The 24,262-nt window shown below is 40.0% G+C and overlaps 1 protein-coding gene across 1 annotated transcript in view; it reads left to right on the top strand.

Annotated features, from left to right (window-relative positions):
• Positions 1-20,368, top strand: part of chl1b (cell adhesion molecule L1-like b) — a 67,609-nt gene extending 47,241 nt beyond the window's left edge. The window contains exons 16-28 of the mRNA XM_053315074.1: positions 134-235; positions 591-788; positions 999-1,069; positions 1,834-2,056; positions 4,518-4,633; positions 4,881-5,085; positions 5,230-5,352; positions 8,964-9,143; positions 10,268-10,297; positions 11,210-11,281; positions 15,417-15,548; positions 16,617-16,689; positions 19,733-20,368. Coding sequence (XP_053171049.1) covers positions 134-235; positions 591-788; positions 999-1,069; positions 1,834-2,056; positions 4,518-4,633; positions 4,881-5,085; positions 5,230-5,352; positions 8,964-9,143; positions 10,268-10,297; positions 11,210-11,281; positions 15,417-15,548; positions 16,617-16,689; positions 19,733-19,937 — 1,730 coding nt within the window. The 3' untranslated portion in view covers positions 19,938-20,368. The remainder of the gene's footprint in view (positions 1-133; positions 236-590; positions 789-998; positions 1,070-1,833; positions 2,057-4,517; positions 4,634-4,880; positions 5,086-5,229; positions 5,353-8,963; positions 9,144-10,267; positions 10,298-11,209; positions 11,282-15,416; positions 15,549-16,616; positions 16,690-19,732) is intronic.
• The last annotated feature ends 3,894 nt before the right edge of the window (positions 20,369-24,262 follow it).

Genomic DNA, 24,262 nt, shown 5'->3' with positions numbered 1-24,262 from the left:
TGATTGAACATTTTGCTCCCCTTGGCCTTTTTTTATTTATTTATATATTTATTTTGGTGGTTGTTGCAGAGATTGATGCATGGTTTGAGGTTTTTATTCCAAAGCTGTGTTGTTGTGATGGTTTTTTTCACAGATGTCCCCGATGCACCTGAGAACTTGGTCCTCTCTGAACGCAAAGGCAAAAGTGTGAAACTGAAATGGATCCCGGGGGACGATCACAACAGCTCAACCACAGGTAAAAAAAAAAAGGAGCATCCATGTGTGGAGGTGTCATACAAACAGGACAAACATGAGTCAGTCCATCCACCAAGTCTGTGTGTATTAATATGACACGCACACGTTTTTGGACGTCATTCTGCATGTAAATACATTTGTTTGATATCATCTTGTACAATATGAATCTATTATTGATTCATCCAAGCATGAATGATGATGAGTCTCCCTGAGGAATACATAAGCCCAGAGCAGGGTTTGAGGTTTTTTTTTTTGTTTTTTGTTTTTTGCACAGCTGGTGGTTAGATAAGCAATCCTTTGGCAAGAGACATAGCATTGAGGGACCGACTCTGATTGTCTTTTCTCCCCGTCGACAGAGTTTATTATCGAGTACGAGGAAAGCCAGTGGGAACCGGGGAACTGGAAGGAGCTGCTCAGAGTACCAGGAAACCACGCTTCGGCCGTCCTCAAACTCCACGGCCACGTCGACTACCGCTTCCGCGTCTCCGCCGTCAACGCCGTAGGGAAGGGTTCTCCCAGCGAACCCACGGACAGATACAAAACCCCTTCGTCAGGTATGCGGCGACCTCCTTTCATTGTTTACATTTTTTTCCGGTGAGGTCTCTCCAGGCCGCTCGAGCTGCAGACGCCGCCGCTCTATGAACTTACCTGCTACATAATTGATTCCACTCTTGTTGAAAATCTGCTCTCTTGTGCGCCCGTTTCACCGGAGATTTCTTCCACTAACAATGCCGACAAAATCCATATTCCTTCTTTTTCCGCAGCCCCCGACAAGAACCCTGAAAATATCAAAATCGAAGGTCATTTGCCAGATGAAATGAATATCAACTGGGAGGTAGGGTTTTTTTCTTTTTACATCAAATTCTGTAATGTGGGCTTCCTTTACATAGTGAATTATTCACATCTGCTACAGTTTTTGGAAGTGAAAGAATTACTGTAAGAGAACAAAGAAGAAGTTTTTATCAATGTTTCATAAGCAATTATCAATAGACATTTAAGAAACAGAAATGGCCCTCTTTTGATATTTCATTCAGCGGTTCAGAGCCATTTTCTACTATCACCCCTGAAAGAGTTTCCATTGAAAGCTTCTCGTTTAGCAGCTTTGATTAGAAAGAGAAAGAGAAAGTTATGAAAAGGAACATTTTCTTTTGACACGTACAGTAATATATTCTGCTTTATTGTAGAAAGATGAATCTCTCCTTTACTTATTATCTGCTTGCCCTGTCATGGAAGCGTAGCCCCCTGAATCCTGGATTCATGAGCTCTACCACTGTTAATGATTTGCTTTTGAGGATAATGGTGTCTCATTCTATTTCTCACGGGCAGACTTCTGTGAGGAGATAAATCTTTTCATCTACAATGTCTTAGCTATATCAAAGAAAAGCCTCGCTGCTAGACCAGGTCAATTGTTCCATTGTTTTAGCAGATAGCAGGATAAAACACTGCCAGTGTTCCAAGCACAGTTCACTGGGCTAGCCTGTCATTTTAATCCCACCGAGTCAGTGACATTGAGGGGTGAAATACAGCGGCGCGACGTCTTATGCAACTGTGAAAGTCTCCATGAAACCCCCTCGCACCATTGTTCTCTTTTTTTTTCAGCCCTTGTTGCCAATTGAACACAATGGCCCCGGCCTGGAGTACAAGGTGAGTTACAGACGGCAAGACATGGAGGACGACTGGAAGGAACACATGGTTAAGAGACACTCGTTCATAGTGAAGAACACGCCCACCTTCGTGCCCTACGAGATCAAGATCCAGGCCAAGAACCACCAGGGCTGGGGCCCCGACCCGGAAATAGTCTCCGGCTACTCTGGAGAAGACTGTGAGTAGCGCTTCTTTCTCATTTAGTTATGTAATGCTGCACAAATTAATATTTTTCGTTATCAGCAATGGATCAAATGACTGTAATGTGAAAGGAATCGCTGATAATGACAAACCCACAGAGAATTATGACCAAAGTCTGCAGCTAGCTCCTCTCAGCTGGGCTTTAACTCACTGCTTTGGTTTTATCCTTTTTTATTTCCAGCAACAGCAGGCAGCTACTTTCATTTCAAAAAAGTTGTGATTAACCCTCTGTACTCCTGTCTAGCACCAAATTCCAAAGAAAGTTGGCAGCTAGTTAGAATTCAGAAGCTAAAGACTCAAATATTTCCAGCAGCAGGTGAAGACTATACAACTCTGAGGAAATATTGGACTTCCAATCATCAACTTCCCAGAAACACAACTTCAAATGAATGTTAAAATGAGAATATGGGTACATCTCAAGTCTCTTAATTGCTTCCACGTCTCCCTCACTCGAGTCTTAATCCCTCCCACTGAGGACACACAGTGAGACACGAGGAGAGAGGAGACGAGGAAATATGCTTTTAGAGAAATGAGACGTCCTTTCTTCTGAAGCATCATGTGAAGAGACGTCTGTTTCTGATGACAGCAGCAGCTGATCACAGCTGGATCAGCTGTCAGTTGGCTTTAACAGCTGGAGTGACTTTTGATGGAGTTTGTATCTGCACACGTGTGCACTGTGCTAATACTAATAAAGGTGCACGGTTATCACTGCCAGAGCAGCAGCTGTTTTCTCTCTGTAGCCGGTTACCTGTTTGACAAACACCTGCACATGAATATAATACTGCATTCTGTATTTATACTGTGTACTGTGTCCTGCTCAGAGGCACAGGGAGCATTTCTACAGGCACAGTGTGTTTATATTATTTATTCATTATGTGCGTTTGTATTTATTGATATTCTGATTGTGAATTCATTGTTTAATAACCCAGAATATGATCAGATTGTTATGAACATTGGAAATTATTTATTAGGCTAAATGTTTCAGGGAAATTTGAAATTATGCAACTCATATGAAACATGATGCTCAGGGATTTCAACCTCACATGTGGCTGAATAGAAAATGTGTTTAAATGTGTTTCTTGCTGACAGACAAACTCTTCCTTATGGTAATTTTATTCATAATAAAAGTTAATGAAATAATTGCTTTGGGAAAACCTTCAAAATCAGAATGAGTTTGGTTCAAGTGAGGAGTAAGGAAAAATAAGACTTGAGATGATTACTTACTCTACATTTTAGCATATCACAGATAAAGGTTTCATTATCCTGTAATTACCACTTTTGGCCACAGTGGCCACTGTTCAATAGTAGTCTCACTTTAATATTACTCCCTGTCTGCAGGGTGTATAAATAAATAAATAAGCAACTGTTTACCTTAACAACTACCATATGTCAGAAGCTGTGTTTTTCAGCATGATACAACATAAAATCATCTAACCCCAAATGACCAAAAGTATCAGCAATGCATCTTTAAAAAAAAAAACATTGTTTACAACATTGTTTTTTTAATATTTAATAAGAAGAAATCTAACAAAGATGCACTAGAAGAACAAAACAGAGACATTATAGATTTTCTCTTGAAGGCAAAATGAAATGTTGTTGAGAAAACCTGCCCAACAAATACAATACAAAATGTTTCCTTAATAGCAACAAGTGTAATGTATAGAGAATGCCTGGAAACATTTGGATTTCTTTTTTTTTTATATTCTACAAATTGTAGCTGGATGAAAATGATCATGATGATGATGGGTCTACAGTTTACTGTCATAAACTTATAGAGTTGTAGCTTTTTAAATTCACAAAGTTTCCACTTTTAAGGCAATTTGGAGTTGTCAAAGTAGTCGCTGTAGCTTATATATATATATATATATATACATATATTTTTAATATGTGGTTTAATATGTTGTATTTAATATTTAATGTGTGGCTCCCTCTGCTTCAGGATTCAGGTGGGCTTGCAGGCTTTGTAACTTTATTGACTTGAGCTTTCCAGGTTATGTACTCTAAAAGATACAGTTTCCTAAGAAGAAAAAAGCTCAAAAACCTTCTGTATGTCCTGTGTTTAGCTTTCTTCTGGACTTGCCCTGAGGAGGTCACATCAGGTCATGATCCCCCCCACCCCTCCCTCCCCTTTCGCTTGTGTCAAATGTGGTGATAGGAAGTCTAGTATTTAGCTCCTTTAACTGTTCAGTGAGGTAGAAATCCTTTTGTGGTATCAGTCTGACAATTATGTGATTATTAAATGTAGCTAGTTGCTTAGAGTTTCTCTGTATTTTTATCTGCTTTTATTTCTGATGTAGTTCAGCATAAATATTTGAAAGTCTTTTTATTATGATAACTCAAACTGCTTTATTGAAGTTGTCTTGGGCTCCGGCTCAGTTCCTCTTCATCTTTACTTGCAGAATGCTTGCTAGAGTCTAATGCATGTTTTGCCTTTACAGTTCCCTCCGCCGCGCCCAATAATGTAACAGTGGAGGTGATAAACAGCTCTGTGGTCAAGGTTACCTGGAAGCGTGTGCACAAGGACAAGTTACATGGACATCTGGGAGGCTACAGGGTAATACCTCAAAACCAGACCTTTCTTTTAGACACAGTTTAAAAGGAATGACCCTGACCTTGCTCTTAAACGTTTACTTCTCTCGACCCTCTCTGTCTCCTTTTACTCAACCACCTCCATGCTTTCTTGCACAGACAAAACACAAAAAAAACATCCATTCAATTCATTCGATATTCTTTTTCACACATATGCACATGTATGATTTCTCTGCTGAGAACGGCCCTGTGTGTCTTCTTCTACCACGCAGATAAACTGGTGGCGTCTGCGCAGTCTGACGGATTCAAAGAAAAGCCACGGAGAGAAACACACTCTGACGTTCCCAGGAGACCGAGACCACGCCGCTGTAGCTGGAATAACACCGTTCTCCGAGTACAACCTCATCGTCATGACCTTCAACGGGCGGGGCAACGGCCCCGGCAGCCATCCCGTCAACTTCAAAACCCCAGAGGGAGGTAGGATTGTGGAGAAAAAAAAAACAGCGTGAGGCGTATTGATTCACAACTACTGAAGGGAAAATCTAATAATAGCAAAAAAAAGGAAACTGGGTTGCAGAATTCGACTGCTTACTGTGTGTATTACCTTCTTTGCCCCCACAGTCCCTGAGAAAAATCCTGTTTTCAGGGTCACGGATGTACAGAAGCACACTGTCTCTCTGGTCTGGGCCCCACCGTTGGAGCCTAATGGGATTCTCACCGGGTACCTCCTTGAGTATCAGCTCAGTACGTATCTACACTCTCCTCATGCTCATACACAACACTAAGATATAATGCTGATGCCTCCTTCCTGCCACAAGTACATATTGTTTTTTTCTCTTGTTTAATAGTGTTTCCATCTCTCTGCTGCTTTTCAGTTTGCACCCTCTTAAGAAAAAAAGGAAATAGAGTTTATACAAAAACACACTGGCTATATATTTCATTGTGTGCATATCACAGTCTTGAATAGCCTCACTGTTATGAATGCCTCTACCTTCATACTGCATTTTTCTGTACTGATACAGACAAGGATGTGCAGTACTTCAGGATAAGAAAGGAAGGTGGATCTTTGACCCTGCTGATGATTGTCTAACCCATGATCCTCAGCAGGGAAAAGAAAATCATTGTGCTGCTCTAATAGGAGCGGGGTCACCGTTAGGTCAGAGCTCGTGTAAAGGAAACATGTCAGGGCGACGTCGGCTAGCCCGCGTGTCACCATCATGGCTCGACCAGTGCTGACCAAGGCCGCCGTGTCACAGTCTGTTTAGGTCCGCTTTTACTGACCCCATCCTGTCCACAGGGGACATCTCCACTACAGCTCACAGTCCCAGGGGATACCATCACCGAGCACATCCCACATTCGCTGTCCTTAAACTAAAGTCAAAACCGAGCTAACGACCAACTTCCCGACAACGTCTCAACACCGCATTTCCCGGCTAATTGAGTTTGATTTGGCGGCGGCACAAGAGGGCCAAATGTCATCCAGTATTTCAGGAGAGGACATTTTCATTGTGCCACAGCAATAAAGCTGATGGACTCTTTGAAGTGTGACTTTTTTTTTTTCCTTTTTTTTTGAAGTCCCCTTGAAGGAAGTCATGTGCGAAATTTTGAGGATAATGCAGCCAGCTGTCAGCGTATCATCAGCGACACAAGTGGAATCTCAAGCTGCAGCGCAGCTGTTTTAGGATTACACCCATCAGCAGCCTTTAATGGCTTCACATCTCCCAGGAAAGGTCAGCTGTAATGTTGTGTAGCACGCCGACCACACGGGAATACAAGGGTGTTTAAACAGTTAAACTAACACGCTTTGAAGTGACACGCTTTCTGTGTAAAACCTTTTGATCATCGCATCAAGTTGTCAGCGGGGAGGATCAGTGAAATAGCTGATAGATATGGAGGATACGTACAGTAGATGTGGACATGATGGAGGGTTTTTTTTTTTCTCTACCATCACACTACCAGTTAGTGTTACACATTTAAGAGCATATTTTAATTCTCTATTCTTTTCTAAAGCACTTAAATCCTTAAATGCGAAGGCTGAATGTAGTTTGGCTCGCCGTTGAGTGGGCGGCTCGGTCACGCTGCTTTTAAAGAGCCGCTCAGCCACTCCAAAGCCTCGGGCAGAGCGGCCCCAGTAGAAACTAAACAACTAGTCTGATTACCTCTCAGAAAGTTAGTCACACTTGACAGGGCAAAAATAAGTGTGTCAGGAAAGCGAAGATTAGGGCTCACGCTCAATCCATCCTGTCATTTAAAAAAAACCCTCATTCATCAGAAATACATGTCTGTAAATGTATTTTTAAAAAGCCAAAAAATGAAAAATCTACCCACTTGATTTGCAGTAGTATATTTTATGCAGATTGCTCCAGACACATTTTTTGGACACTTCAGACATTCCGTATTCCAGTTACTCTAGACCCAACTCATGAAGAGAGCAACAAGTGGAATTGAAATGTGCACTGATCTAAAGTATCTACATGAGTGGGAGGTTTAAAATGACCCTGGCTCCTCTTCACTCTGTCCCCCCCCATTAAACTCACTTGAGACGTCAGGTCATTTTTCAGTTTGACACCACATAAGGCTAAGCAAATATGAATGAAGGGTGTTTGGATATATTGTTTGTCTGAAGTCAGTGGAAGAGGCCAAAGTCTGCAGCCTTCAGCCAGTTCACTCTACAGGATCATGTGTTCCAGCTGTCAGAGGAGTGGTTTGGGGGGGTTTGGTGAGAAAGTATCCATCCACAGGGTAGAAACATGATTCTTTTGGCCTCTTCTCTTTCTCTATAGAATCCTGGATGAATCCTTTCTGTCTTCAGAAACAAAATGAAAAAAAAAAATCTTCACAATGTATGATAACAGTGGGCAGCACAGAGGCAGAAAAAGGAGACAATACATACTTGTCATTGTTTCTGTTGCCTCCTACCACAGAGACGTAGCACCTCTCTCACAGCAAAGGTCACCTCGGCACCTGCTGCGTTTGTTTTTGTTATAAAGAACATAAATGCCACCTCTACCTGCTGGGCTCTTTTACGTTGTGAAAAATGAGCTCAGATCACAATGTAGACAGAGTGCAGACAACAGGAGCACACAGAAATCCTCGCTGTGGATGCGCAGAGTCAGTATCATCTGTGCAGTTCAATTCAAATAAACCCAAATTATGAGCTGTCACGCATAAAAAAAAACTAAAAAGCAAATGACGTGACATTTGATTTCTTTGACATAGCTGAAACATCTTGTGGTTGTCAGTTGGAGACATCTTGACAGGGCAGTTTTTAGAGAGTTTCTGCCTCTAAAACAGATCACAAGCTGAAAGTTTAACATCTTAATATGCGGAAAAGTACATGAATTGACCACCCATCAGATTACATATAATAAACATCATATAAAGATCATATTTATTTGTCAGGGACTATGAAAAGAAACATGAATCTCATTTAAAGTGAAGATATATGTAATGCAGGGAATGCAGCCTGTACAATGAAGCAGTCATTTGTCACCCCTTTTTTGTGAATGCAGTAGTTACAGGGTACAAGCAAGGGTAACAGTAAAATTGCCATACATTTTGGAGACTGTACACTACCATTAGGACAAAGCATTACACTGCTGGGTTATTATTACAGTGTAGACACAGGGGCTGTGTCCAGAATCACTCCCTGTTTACTATACAGTGCACTACATTTACCCTACGCCTTTTTATTTGAATGTGTAAATATCTATATAGAGCCCTCAAGTATTCCATAATGGAACAAAAACACACCACTTTCTGCTATCAGTCTGACAATGGGAAATTACCGTTACGCAACTCTACAGTTGATGGCTATAGACAGTTAGTCTTGATGTGCTGCTCAGTATTACGTAAGCACCAAGCGCTCCAGTCAAAGTGTGAGAATTGCAGAAAAGTAATTTCAGTTTTTCACAATAAAATACACTGCTGTTCTCACTTATTTTCACTCAGCATTCACAGTCAAGGCCTCTTGATGTTCCTGTGGACGTCATAACTGACTTGTATGATTCAGATTTGAAGGACACATTTTATCAGTATCTCTTACCAGATGGTTTATTATAGTAAAGTTAATATATGCATTATATATATATTATTATTCATAGGTTATTATACAATGGTTTTACTGGTCTGGCACACTCGAGAACAATTGTAGCTCAGGGGCCACATACAGCCCCTGAGCTAAAATGAGTTTGACACCCCTGCTCACTTATATAGGGAGTAGTGAATGAGTGAATAAGTGAGTGATTTCGGAGAGTGACTATAAAAATCATTCCTTTCTTTCAATGTAGAAGGATTTAGTTAAAGCTTGAGCTTGAGTTTGAACTTGTTTTTTTCCATATTTTTCCATTCAATAGTCAATGACACAGAAGAAGTGGGGCCCGTGCAGACCGTAGACATCAGCAATCCCGACACCACCAAGTGGATCCTGCGCGACTTGGAGCCCTTAAGCAAATACAAGCTGTACCTGCGCTCCTGCACCACGGTGGGCTGCGGGCCGGTCGTCAGCGAGGAGTGCACCACCACCTTAGAAGGAAGTAAGTGATGGAGGGTCGAAGGGAGGGGATGTTGGGGGGGGGGGGGGGGTCAGGCAATCGACTGCAACGGGGCTTGCGGGTTTCAGGTCGGCGAGCACAAGAGACAACAATGACAACACAGATGAGCTCTGAAGAACAGAACAAGCTCTGTTGAATTCAGACTAAGCGAAGTCAAAGCCATTTCACTATTTCAAAAGCAGCATCGAACGGGGGGCGAAATATGATATATGCCCGGGCCAGCCAAGCTTTTCATATCTCCATGTAAGTAATTTTTGTGGATAAACAATTTCATATGGGCGTAGTGGAGGTTTTCATTTGTCACTGTCATGAGAGAGCAAGTGCTTATTGATTGGACGGAGAGAGCGAGCTATGGAACAATCAGCAAAGAAAGAAAATTGTTTTGAGCAGCGAGGGAAACTGAAGGTTTTGATACTGAATTGTGTAATCATGAAAGAGTTGGTGGGTAAGTCATCATAATGAGCCGGCTTGTAGCATGTAATCTTTTCTTTTCAATTACATATCATTTATTGAGGGACCGCACACTATACTTCAACCAGGCTCCTACAGAAAGTAAAGTGGGGCTGCAGGATGAATGATTAGACAGGAAATGAAACCCAATGCGGATTTACCTGAGTGTCAGTAAAAATGCACTGCGGTTAAGGACACTGTCGGCATAAATAATTGGGCGGGTGCTTTCACAGTACTACTAACGCACCGTAAAGAAAGTTAGTATGCCGTTCAATTTATGTTCTATACATACTGAATGTTGAAACACACAGCAGGGGTTCAGTGTGTGTTCAGCAGAGGAATCCTCACAATCACAAAGACACTGAATTGGTTCTGAAGGGTTTGTTTATTTGCTCAAAAGTCAGCAAAAAATGATTACAGGAAGAACATTTTTTTTATGTATGTATGAATTGAAAGTTAGTGGCACGGTTTAATTATCAGCATCATTTTTGTTAATTCTCTCTCTCTCTCTCTCTCGCCACTAAAACAAACACTGCTTCGAGTGTGTATTATGAATATGTGTGATCGCCTGCTTAGCAATGCAATGCTTCCCACCTCTATCTTTATCTGTCTTCTTTTTTTTTTTTTTTTCATTTTTCTTTTCTTTTTTCTTGCAGCTTCCACTTCGGCTCCCACTGTCAGCCTCAGTATGTAGATCTGTATTCATAGATGCCGCGGCATGTCATACCCACACATACAATCTCACACCACTCTAAAATAACTAACATTTACCTTTTTTAAAAATAACATATATTTGAATGTTGCGTATGTTGGTATGACATGCTCAACAGTAACGGTTATTATTCTAGGTAGCTGCTGCATGATTAGATGTAGAAATGTGGACAGGTGTGAATACCATAGGCTCTGAATATATATCATCAGGTTTTGATTGTTCATCAGTTGGACACATTATATTTTTTTTTAGCCTGTAGAGAATTTAAAAAGTTTCCAACACTGAGCTCCTCTGCAGATAATTGACCTTGTCTGCTGTGTTGCCCTTGCCATCAGCAGAGAGCACTCCAATGCCTCCTTTCATTAGAAAAACGTCGACTTCTTCACAGATAAAGTTTGCGGCTTCCTTCTCTAATAGCAATGCTAATGAGTAACCTAATTATAAATTTGTATTAATCTTGGCTCATTAGTGACTGTAAACGAATATTGACTTTTATCATAGCAACATGTCTGAGTCAAGCTGAGGGACTAAATGAAGCTTTAAGAGCTTAAAACCAGAAGGAGCATCAGACACGCCACGCATTCAACCTTCTTTCTTTTAATGACGTCCAATAAAAAAAAAAAGGAGAAAAAAAAGAAATGAAATCACTTGTACAAGGCAAACAAGTCCAATTACAAACAAATTATTACATATACATAAATATACATAAATACAAATACATAATTACAAATAATTATGTATTTATATTACTGTAGATGTAGATGTGTAGTCCTCGTGAGTAGTTACTAATTTTAGAGTGTAGCTGGATACAGCATGCGTGCTAACCCCCCCCCCCCCCCAAAGCTCTCCTCCAATTGATAACCACAAGATCTGTCTTTCTTTCCAGGCAAGTCAGCTTCCCCCTCACCTCCAAGCACTCGCAAGCCCCCAGTGACCAAACCCACTCGTTCCTCCATAGGTAGAGCTGCAGCACATCCCAACACAACAACAAGCACATGATGAGATAGAATTCAAATTTACTGAGGTTCAATTTGTGAGAGTTTCCTCAAGTGAAGGTCCGGAACTTCAAAAATGTAGTTCCATCAGCATCTGTATCTAGTGAGTAGATTGTAGACTTGTGGGATTCAAATAAATAATAAAATAAATAAAATAAGAATTAAAAAAAAAAAAATACATTTTAAAGATGGCATTTCAAAATAAAGTGCATTACAGAAAGCTTAAAGCACAGCATGTGAAATAGTGACCTCTTATCTGCCACCTCTCTGTTCTCCTCTTTTCTCTGTGTGTATCCCACTGATGGTCAACCCAAAATGCTCAGACAAAATGTAACAATCCTCAATATTTCATCAGTTACAGGTCTGGGTCTGGATAGGATGGCGTCTGGGTCCGGATCCAGACCGCGGCCCACCTCTTACATAAAGTATTAGAACATGATGTGATAACCACTGGATTCATTTGACTGGCTGAAAATATGTGAAATGTCAATATTATGTTGTTTTTTTTGTTTTGTGACATCTTATGTTGTTCTCAGTGCTGGGACATTTAGTGCCAATTACAGGTCACAAACTGAGGGATAACAGATCTTTATTGTTTATCATTAGACAAGTGCTTACTGATGGAAAAACCTGGTTTTAATTTCCCTGCTGCACCATCGGGAAATCCAGGATGCTAGATCTATATCCCGACCCCGACAGTGTGGCTGTGGAGCGCAGTCACTCGAACGGGACAAATATGTCTAATTGTCAGTGATTGATTTGTTGGGGCCTCGGTCCCCCTTGTACACGGCAGCGTATTGACCCAACAGTCACCTGACATTTCCATGTAATCTTCAAGTGGGTAAACAGCAGCATCGCTCTGGGACAAGAAGTTGTAGGGGTGGGTGGGAGGGGGGCAACATCTGAGCGGAGAAGAGAGAAAACTGGAGAGGAGGAAAAACGTCCTCCTGGGCCACGCAGGGGAGGTGTGAGCTCATACTGGGAGGGTGATATTTACAGGACACTGAGATAAGTGGATAAGTGGAAGCTGTTGAAAATCTCCTATATGAGAATATTTTCTGGCCTCCCCTTCTAAAAAAGCCTCCTGACTTTGAAGGGCCGTCTTCCAGGGCATCAGCGCCCCGCTGTGCGAGCAGCTGCTTTCTGCAGCATTTAATAGCGAGCCGAGGAGCACCGTGACAAAAACCACTCCCGGCAGCCAGCCTCGAGATATTTTTAGTGCCTGGGCCTATGTCACTCGAAGTTATCGCGCAGTCCCAATGATCGGAATTACCATAGTTACCATAGTTGCGGACTAATCCATCAGCATTAGTCAGAGGGTGTCATTTGCGGTGGTTGGGATGGGCAGCACAGGCGCAGGTGTCCTTGTGTGCTGAATTATCACCTGACCAAATAATGCACCTGAGCTGGAGCCACGGAGGAAGATTTGCATGTTTGCCGTGGGGAAATGAAGTGGATTGTGCTTTGTTGACTGGCTTAGACAGCTGCTGTCAAAGCATACTAATGATGCACATCATTCACCACATTATTAGACTTTTCTTCCCTCACTAGGCATCAAAAGGCTACATTACTTGATATGCCTGATGTAGATGGAGCTAAGTACACACAAAGCCTTTTTAAAGCCAAATACATGAAGGTGTGATAAGACATGAGTTGAAGCAGTGCTGTAGCTTCCATGGAGCACTGAGGTCATGGCCCCTGTGTTGTGGGTTTTAACATCCTGGGTTTAAATGCTATAATTATACATGGTAGGATTCAGTGGTTGGTTCTGTTTTGTTCTTTATTGTTATAATTTAATATTTAGCTGGATCTGTCTTAATGTGGCCCACAGTATACAAAAATTGAATTTTTCTATTTTTATTTTTGTTATAATTTAATATTTATTTAATTTGAAGGCTTTGAAGCAGCATTTAAATCATTATACAGGGATAAATAATCATCAGTAATGTGGATATAATGACTAAGTGGATGAAGGCGGATCATTTTTGACCCTTCAGTGTTAAATTTGACCCATTTTTACATTTAAGAGCTATAAAAAAATACATCTGTCCTAATGTGGCCTACCGTATACAAAATATTTTATTTTTGCTATAATTTAATATTTTTTTACTTTGTAGGCTTTGAAGCAGCATTTAAATCATCTTACAGTGAGATAAATAAGCAGGAAAGATAATGTAAGGGTACAATTAATGAATGACATAAAAACTTAAATAAACTCTTCAAACTATTTCTGACTGACTAACGAATAATGACTGTAAAAGCATAATTATAAAAGGACATTTATATCATCATGTTTTTCCATCTCCTTTAAGCTTCTCAGTAGCTTCTCATTTAGCTCTGAAGGCACCATCTGTGATTCCATTTCCATACCCACATTACTCTTGTCATGCGTGCTGTTGAGAGATTCACCTGATGTCTCCTCTGTTTGACATAATTGATGCCTCTTACAACAGCAGTTAGGAAACACAAGCACAAGCTAAGGCCCGTTTCATAGAAGACGACGGAGGAAACATCCTTCACGGTGTCATGACAACGCTCCTCCTAACCCCTCCGCCATGCTTCAGACCCACTTTTGTCCTTTACTAACGCTTCTTCTTTCCACTTTCTCTCCTTTCTCTCAGTCCCGGCCTTATTGAACGTTAGCTCAGCTGTTAGCGACAGCTTTGCAAATATCAGCTGGATATCTGGAGGAGAGCACACAGAGTTTTATATTGCATACATGAAGAACCGTAAGCTCATATCACCTTCTTTTCTTTCTTTTTTTTCTTCCTTTCTTTTCTCTTTGAGTGATTTTCTGTCAAAGTAGACTCTGTAGCATCTTAATATCTGTAAACATATGTGTTATGTCTAGGGCTGGGTGATATGGGCAGAATCAAATATCACAATATATTTGACCAAATACCTTGATATCAATATTTTGACAATATTGTAGGGATGACTATCTGTGCTTTTTAATAAATAATAATCAGTAATGTGGATATAATGACTAAGTGGATAAAGGCGGATAATAGAACAGTCTGTTAAACTCAGAAATGTACATTTTTAACATTTTTATATATGCAAATGTTCAAATTTGACCTGATTTATTGAAAAAAAAGAAAAAATCAGCATTCAAACATGATATATTCATCATATTCTATAACATGTTCTCCTGGACCATTAAATAGTGATTATGAATGTCTTTTTTCCATAAGATTAATCAAACAGACGTATTTATAATATTTATTAATAACTGATGAGGAATTTATGAATATGAATTGGTGTAGAGACTAATTGAGAGTCAGTATATAAACAGTATGTAAAGGTTAAAAGCAGGAAAAGATAACACTTATTCCATACCATGATATTACGATATTCAAAATCTAAGATAATCCATAAAATATCACAATATCTATAAAATATCACAATATGGATATATCAATTTATTGCCCAGCCCTAGTCTGTGTCATTTCATTTCTTTTCATTCATGTCTTTCATGAGTACTAACCCCCCCTCATCATTCACCCTCTACACAGGTGAGGGTCTCTGGAATATATCAGAGGCCTTGAACACGTCTAAGACCTTCCACATCATTGACGGCCTCGAACCTGGGGCCGAGTACACTGTGCGCCTCATGCCTAACCGCTGGCTTGATAATTCTAGTATATTTGAAGATGTTATCAAGACCAGGTCCACAGGTGAGGACCAAAAATAGCTTCAAGGTATAACAAACAGAGGGGGTAAAAAAAAAAGGAAAAGCATCAAAACTAATTGACCTCTCATTTAACAGAGTGCAGGTGGGCCCGGCGCGTCCTTGAACGTGCGACTCAAGCTGAGGCGTGCGGTCCTCGCCGGTGTCACCAGCATTTAATTTAACCGCGCCGACTCGCTGGGAGGAATTATATTTGAACACCCGTTCCCCTTACTTTGATTAATTAGACAAGCGGATTAGCTGTTTAATATTAATATTGGATCGTTTCCATCGCCGCCACCTCCCACCTCTCGCATCAGATAGGCTTTTGTTGATGTAAACATTAAATCAAAGACGGGAGGGGAAGAAAAAAAAGAATTAAAAAAGGGCCAAGGCGTGTCAAAGTCACCGGGTATTGTTCTCCTCAGGTTTGGCCAGCATCCACGGAGGAATATCAACCCAGGGCTGGTTTATCGGCCTGATGTGCGCCATCGCTCTCCTCACGCTCATTGTGTTGATCGCCTGCTTTGTCAACAGAAATAAAGGAGGGAAATATTCTGGTAGGTACTTATTTACAAGCACGCACACACACACACACACACACACACACACACACACACACACACATCACCCTGCTCGAATACTAATTGCCATTTCCAGCATCATTATATTTCCATTTCACTGTTTGTTGCTGGGAAAGAAATTATCAATCATCCCAGAAGCCATTACAGGAGTATGTAAGCGTATATGTGGGTTTTTTTGCTTTTTTTAAACACGCGTGTCAAGCCTAGAAAAAATGACTCCAATGCAAATTCACACATAAAATAGGTGTGTGTGTATTGATAGGGAAATCACTAGTTCTATGTCCAGCATTTGAAAATTTGCATTATTTCAACATGAGACTTCTTTTTTTTTTTCTTTCCACAATCCAAACAAAGTGCAGCCCCACAGCGAGACTAAAATGCAAATGCATCACGCTGGGGTCGCCACGCGGGGGGAATGATGACATAAGCTCTGTGGTATCTCAATGTTATTCCTCCTGTCGGAGACACCGGAGTGCTTATCGGCTTTATTATTCACAGCTAATGGCCATCAGGTTGTCGTCTGGGCAGCGATCGCTACACTCGTCAGCAGAAACACACCAAAAAAAAAAAGAAAAAAGAAAGAAGGAGAGCGAGATGAAGTTCTGTCCTTTTGTTTTGTCATTAAGTTCTCATTATCACCCACTGCTCCGACAACCTTTCCTCTCATTTCCCCCTCCTCCCTCAGTCTGCTGTTGTTCCTGTTAAACCTCTCATATAGGACTCATATCATACATTTCCATTTATGTATTTTTAACATCTAAGCTGTACATTTAACACTTATATTAAAGGCACATACACTGTTTTCTACAAGGTGAAGCTTCATTTTATATCAGATTATATATATATTGGAAAATAATGATCTTTTAGTCATTTCTGAGGGTTGCACTGAAGTTTCATAGAGTGAGTAAGTTGAGGTGAATCAGGGATGGAGTCTGTAACTTGTTCAAACACTCAAACAGTCAGGGGACAGAGTGATCTTCATTTGCAGCCCTCTTTTTTTTTTTGAGCAAATCACTGATTTTTGTCTCTCCGTGTTGCGAGCAGTGAAAGAAAAAGAAGACCTTCACCCAGACGTGGAGTCCCAGGGCATGAATGACGACACATTTTGTGAATACAGGTAAGCGAGGAGGAAAAACCCCTCGGAGCACTATTTCACCACCTCGCTGCAATTCACGTGCAACAGTGCGAATTTGTCTTCCCGCTAGCAGCCGTTTTTCCATCTCCTCTTCCTCCTCTTCTCTCTCTCTCTGTGTATAATACTCTCTGCTCTTCTCAAGACAACCCAGCGTGCACGAGGTTCACGGCGAGCCTCACGCTTCCTCCGTGCGAGACATTTGACAGGGTAACTGGAAAATATGTAGAGAACAGCAGCAGCAGCATAAAGTGTTAGTCAGAGTGATAGCATCCCTTTATAGGAACATTGTGCTCTTACATATTGTGTTGTGTTAGTGTTTGTTATAGACTCTAGATCATAAAGGGAGCCGCCGCACCATTTCACATGCAGCCATTTTCTGTCCGAATGGAGCTAAACGCAGGCTGCCCAGCGCCGCAGCAGGAGGCTAAAACCAATCAGTGTAATTGAAAGCAGCTCATCTCCAGGGCAGTAATATCTGGGCACGTTTCATTAATCCTGTAGTGGTCCAATTCATAACAGCCTACCGCCATATGAGCTCCAGTATAATTCTCCAATCAGTGGGATCTGCACAGCACAACAAACGCTGATGTGATGAAGTGAAAAGTGTCTCAGTGTGACAGGATTTAGACTTGGTGTTGACTCCAGCAGCTACTCCTAAATCCATCACTAAGTTTGTCCATCCGGTGTTCTCGGTAACTACCAGCTAGTTTTGAAACTAGTGATTAACTAATTCCTGTCGCACCATTAAAATCATGTAATGTGCAAATCCATTAGCTTTAGTTTCAGTAGCAGTATGTAGCAAGTGTACATACAGGATGACAAGCTGTTCACATAAACTCCAAATATATTTGATATTTTTGACATTTTAGGTAAATGCACTTTATCAAATATTTCCTTTCTTGCAGAGAGTTAGATGAGAAGATAGATATCTCTTCCCTAAGGCTACAGCCAAGAGCTGCTGCACAAAGAAATTGGAAACTGGGCTGGAAATAGTCTGGCACATATCCACCTGTAAAACCACCATGTGTCATTTTAGTATGGATTTCAAAAAAGAGAGATATAGCAGGTTATCTGTTTTTTCTATCTTCAGTCTCTTATGCCAAAGCTAAGCTGACCAACTGCTGGTGGTAGCTTTATATTTACTGTATCAATCTTCTCATCTAACTCAGCATGCGAGTACTATTCCCCCTATTGCTGAATTACTCCTTTAGCATATAATCCTTTGTGTTTTGTAGGTGTGACTTTGTTTTATGTATATACAGCCATCCGCCTCTTTATTAGGTACACCTGTGCAATGTAATTCAATCCAGTACAACAGCTCTGCTTTACATTCTACGTTTATGAAGTTTATACATTTTCAGTTTTTGTTAACATTGTCAAAAAATGGATAATTCTACTTTATATTTATTATTGAGGTCATACTAAGTGGTGGTGGCATACTGAGGTGCATTATATTGAAGTGTTCCTAATATTTTGACCATCTCATGTATGTTAATGGAGTGGTCAAAATATTAGGAACACCATTCAATATAATGCACCCTAATACACCACCATCACCCAGTATGACCTCAATAATAAACATAAAGTAGAATTATCACCTTTTTCACAATATTAACTAACACTGAAAATGTATAAGCTTCATAAATGTAGCATTTAAAGCAGAGCTGTTGTGTTGGATTGCACACGTGTTCCTAATGAAGAGGCCATTGAATATATATATATATATATATCTTGCCCTGATAAAAAAAAAAAACAACCCATGAACTTTTCCCAAGGCCTGCTGGTCCTTTACCTGCCTACCTATAGAAATAGGTTCACCTCTGTGACCCAAGTTGCTCAGTACCTTTAAAACAAAGGCATTAACCAGCACTCAAATGAACAAAAATAATACTGCTATTAAAATCAAACTGACACAACTATATTCTTCAAAACAAACAACATCAAATACATACATTAACATTTAATTATTCAATCTAACAATAACAAGAACTAGCTCCAACATAAACCAATATAGTCTCTTGGGAACATGCATCCCCAGAGTCAGCCTCAAGTCTTGACACCTTATTACGGTCCCCACACTCAAGACTCAGAGCTTCACCCTAATTTGGATATGAGCCAAAAGACAGAAGAAGAGTAATGGGCCTCCTAATGATAACAAGACACACAGTTACAAGGTGACAGCAGTGATCGTACATCAACAATATTGGATTAAAATGATCAATAATACCTGAAATGAAATGATTGACAGGCTTCATATAGCATCTAAGCTAAAAACACCCTGAAAATGTGGTGGTAATTGTTGACTCTCTAGCTGAAGTAACAGTTCAGTTCCTCTTTAACATGTTCCCAGTCTGTTTAGAACCAATGGGAAATATCTGATTCCACTAACTGAACAGAATAATATTGACATAGCAATTTGTAATTTGAGGTATGTTGTTTATTTTTGTGAAATTTGATTTAAAATCTAATACGCTTCTATTTTCATTGAACTGCAACTGCAAGTGTCAAATATGTCAGCCATATTACATCATATTGTTTACTCCTCAGATCTTATGATACAGTATATTAGCAAACTAGTATTAGTGTTGTCAGTTAATCATATAAAAGCACTTTGTATTCAACAGTGTTGGATTGAAACTTTATTACAGGATCACATCATGTTTAGCCTCAACATCAACACCTGTTAAATATCTCATTTCTCCACTAGCATTCACTTAGTCCAACGCATCGATGCATACACAGCGTAACAAGCGTAATATCGTCTCAACGTGTGCACTCATGTGATTGTTTCCCTTTGGTCAGCCAGAGGTAAATGCAAACACCAATCACTGAGGGCTCATCATCGAGGCGGTGATAGCTGGAGCTCGCACTCCCGTCCTCTCCAATAAGCCATGGAGTGAAGCCATGGGTGAAATGAGGTGATTCTAAATCCTCTGCTACCACTCTCTTTCTCTCTCTCTCTCTCTCTCTCTCTCTCTCTCTCTCTCTCTCTATCAATCTCTCTCTGTCTCTCTCTCACTCGCAGCGACAACGACGAGAAGCCACTGAAGGGCAGCCAACGCTCGCTGAGCAGAGAGATCAAAGCGGGGGACAGCGGGGACAGCCTGGTGGACTACGGAGACGAGGATGCTCAGTTCAACGAGGACGGCTCCTTTATCGGCGAGTACGCGGGACGAAAGGAGAAGAGGGTGTCCGCTGAGATCAAAGCCACCGCTCAGACCCCGGCGTGAGGAGCGGAACAGCCATCCAATCCTCCCCCGGACACCGTTTTCATTTAAACCTGCTGGGAGGAACAAATGACAGAGGAAACAAGACATTATCCATACCGAGCACAAGTTTTGTGTCAAATGTAATGCGTCATTGCCAACTGCACACTGCCATCCCTCATTTTATAAAGCTCTGTTTTGTCAAGTTGCAACAGAATGGCCATTACTAAATACTGTGTATATATAGTGTATATTGTATGTGCAGAGTGTCTTCTTTTTTATAATTATTATTACACAAACAAATTAGAGGGCTTGGTTTTTCTTTTTTTTTTGTTTGTTTGTTTTCTTTTTTGTCCATTACTTCAGCTGCAGTACTGTTTGTAGGAAATATTTCACTCTCCATTGCACATCATTATATGCAGCTTTGCCTCTGATGTCATCTTGTATTACACCACACACACACACACAGACACACACACACACGCGCTGGGATATCAAGTTGATATTTTTCATTCAGAGCGAATATTACTGACCTTTTTATATATGAAATGGATTCATTAAATATGATGTAAGATGTGTATAAAGGTTGCTTATTAACTTATTTTTTTTCCAGTGGTTTTATACCTGACAAAAATAACAAGGAAATTTACATATCATAAGCATTTGATGATTGAGTCATAAATCTCCCTGTGATGTTATAGAAGGAAATATTATTTTAGTTAATTTGCCTTGTTTATGAGCATTTAGAACCATTGTTTTGTAGTCATCACAAATCTCAATCTGTGCTTATTGTAACAGCCCATCATACATACATGCTACTGTATGTCACATATAGAAGATATTTCAAACAATATAATATAATCCATTACAGGTTACTGTTGATCTGGTTATGATCAGAACTTGCAGTATAAATCAGTCAAATTCACTGTTTAATTAGAACAGTCTGAACATTTTGACTTCAAACTACATTTACAATCACAACTGAGTGAAGATTGTAGAGAATGTTTTTTTACAGTGTTATCTACAGGTGCCAATAGCTGGTATTTCAAATCATTTACTGAGTGTTTTTTTCTTAATCAGGTTTCATATTTACAAGTAGCCATGTACTAAGTAAGGCCTGTCATTATAACTGCTTTTGTTGGACGATATATTGTCTCAGAAATAATCATGATAGACCATATTGTTGTCATTTGAAGATCATTGTATACCACTGATATAATGATAATATAGTAGCATAATAATGCAAGGTCCATGTATCATACCATAAGTTGATATATAGACATTGTGATGTTGATAATTACATTATTGTACGACACATAGTTTTTGAAAGTGGTCCTCCATTAATATTGTACTTCCATAATTTGACATTCAGTCAGCAAACTTTATCCTATTGTGAGTGAAGGTTCAATGCTGAATCCTACATTTCCCATAATGCAACTTAGTCAAACTCTCAAAATTTCTCAAATTCCACAACCGCAGTTCGTAACTCAATCTTTTCTGTCATTTTCAGTCCAGTTTGAGTTGTATTCTCCATAATAAATTATCTGGTGTGAAATTGTTGGTGTCCCTCTTTAAGAAGAAAACACACAGTACCTGTAATGGATTATAAATGTTCTTTTGTGTAATCAGATTACTGTAGTCTGGTTGCATGATATTTACAGCTACATACCCTGCTGAGATACAGCATCCTGTTGTCAGTGTTGCACCGGTCTTAACATGACAGCCTTACTCTGTTTCTGTACTATAGGTACACTGCCATTCAACACACAACCGTCATGTTGTTCTACATTAACATTAGCATCACCATCACATAAATTGCAATGTTTTGTACAAATTCAGCCATTGCATGTTCAGAATGTTAATTGGTGTTTTTTGATGTCATTAAATTGCTTTACTTTCTTACATTTGTATAATGGTGTGACTGCTTGTTAGGTCTCAGCCACCACTGATGCTAAATATTACAGTATATAAACACATGACTGACTAAATCTCATTCTTCTGCCTTCACAGTAACTCCAGTGTGCACAGAGAAAAAGCAGCACCTGGTGAAACGTCCTCATTCATTCTGAAATAGATGTTTGACAAATTGTTCCCATTTTGCCTTACGACTTTAACAAATGTCACAGCGGGGTCAAGTCTCTGCCTGAGCTGAGCGTCTTGTTTGATTACTACGGGCTGCAGGACAGTATCATGAGAAATCAAAGGAGTGAGGCTCAGGCAGGTACTGGATCAAGGAGTGAGAGCTGTAATCATGTCTGATGGCTGATAGTAGGGAGTGGAGAGTGTCACCGCGTGGGTCACATCTGGCTCAGACACTCTCATCACACCAGCCAGGTCTGCCTGTGGCGTGGCTGAGCCTGCTGCAGTTAGAGGCTTCGGCTTCCACACACACCATCTTCAGGTGATGGAAGTGGAGCCTCTGGTAGCCATGTTGGAAGTCCTCAGCTCTTTGGCAACAATGCTAACAGCTGGATGTGTTTGTACTCATGCAATCAGTGTTGGGGAAGCTACTTACAGAGTTTAAATCTACAATATAACAATTACTCTTAACTCTAGAGGGAAAGTGAATTACAGCTAGCCTCCAGAGGAATATAGTGTGGGCAACTAAGCTTCTTAGAGAAAATACTGCACAAAAGATAATATGATACAAAATATAACAACTTAATGCAAAGTTAAAGATTTGTTCAAGTCTATCTTAATATAATACTAATGCCCAACTCCAGTGTTAGAGACATGAGACAAAAGTAATCATTTAAAGAGTAAAATACACATTAAACGGCTCAAAGACAAACAGATGTAATCAAATTGGTTACATAGTTCTGACCAAATACATGATCAGTGCCTGAAAGATCACAAAGAACAGTCACAGCTCCCACAAAATGTATCCACCAAATATCAGTTATTTATCTTAAAATATGCATATTTGAGAAAGCTACAGCTCAAGGATTTAATAAACCATACAGACAAAATGTAATTCATCAAAATAAATCCTAAAAAGTTTGTCTCCCATGTAAAAAGACTTTCTAAAGCCAAAGCTATTACAAGCTTCAACAGTCTGAGTTACATAAATCATTCGAGCATTAATGAAGTTACTGTCTTTGGAAACTGACCAATAGTTCTTCAAACACATGTTAAGCATGTGACTATTGTTTTAAGAAATAATTTAAAAGTGTGTGTTTCTTAATTAGTATATGTTAACCGGTTATAAATGGCACACATTGTCATACAAATGTTAAGATAAATATGTTATTTAAATAATAATATTTAATAGTTAAAAGACAGTTAAACATGTTTATTTTATTTTGAAGATATCCCAGTCTTAACAGGAAGTGTTATTCACCTCCCTAAGTGCTAATTACTCACCTGCTAGCTTTAGCATGTAGCTTTAAAAGAGGGTTGAATAGGCCTAGCATAATAATACTGATGTTACAATTTATTTTAAGTTAACGCAGAGACTCAAGACAACTGAAAAGGTTTTACAAGTAAAAGAGAAGCAGAATAAAATAACATTCATTATTTTTAAGTGACACAAAGAACTCAGGGTCCTTTCCTGAGTTAAAAAGGCCTTACAGGGTTGGCTAAAGCTTTCCAACATGGTCCTGACAACCTGCAAGGTAAGACAGTTTTTGGGGTCATGGGAGATAATGCATCAAGCAGCTAATAAAACATAACACAACAGTTAGCTTGCTGTGGAAGAGTTGGTAATGTGTGTGTTTGCTATGGATGTTTCAAAAGAAGTGAATACAGCGTTGTTCATCACTATCAAAGCTGCTCAGTGGCACATGAAGTTAAAAAAGTTCCTACTCTTCCACTTTGCTTCCACATGGTTGGGCCCATAGAGCTAGCGCACTAGTGACTTCAGTTAACTGAGCCGGCTACTTCCTCTTTAGCCATCCAGCTAACTTAAATGAAGACAAAACGATCTAATCATGCAACTCTTCAACTTTGAAATGGACCAAACGGATCAAATTCTGAGAGTACCAATCACAGCTCGTGAATAAAATGTATCAGCTGACTTTCAGACGTCTCTTTCGCAAGTCTAGGAGGAAAAGTCTTTTTGGGCCCAGTAGCTTCACATACTGTTGTAATTACACAGTTTGACTGCTGTGTCAAATTGGCTCCAAAGCCCAGAGTTCTTCCTGGGTGCTTAGTGTTCCCCCCTTGGTCCAGTACCAAGAACCAAAATCCATCACTACTAGCCAGGTGAGAGCAGCACATACACACAAGGCAACCATGAAGAAGCCTGTAGATCTCACTACTCCTCTCCTCTATCTACCAAATATCTTCATATATCAAAGTGAAATGTGGACTTATTAGCAGTGTAAGTGATTGACAGCCTCTGGTTCTGG

This window comes from Scomber japonicus, chromosome 3, assembly GCF_027409825.1.
Source record: "Scomber japonicus isolate fScoJap1 chromosome 3, fScoJap1.pri, whole genome shotgun sequence".
NCBI lineage: Eukaryota > Metazoa > Chordata > Actinopteri > Scombriformes > Scombridae > Scomber > Scomber japonicus.
This window is presented reverse-complemented; position numbering and strand designations above follow the sequence as displayed.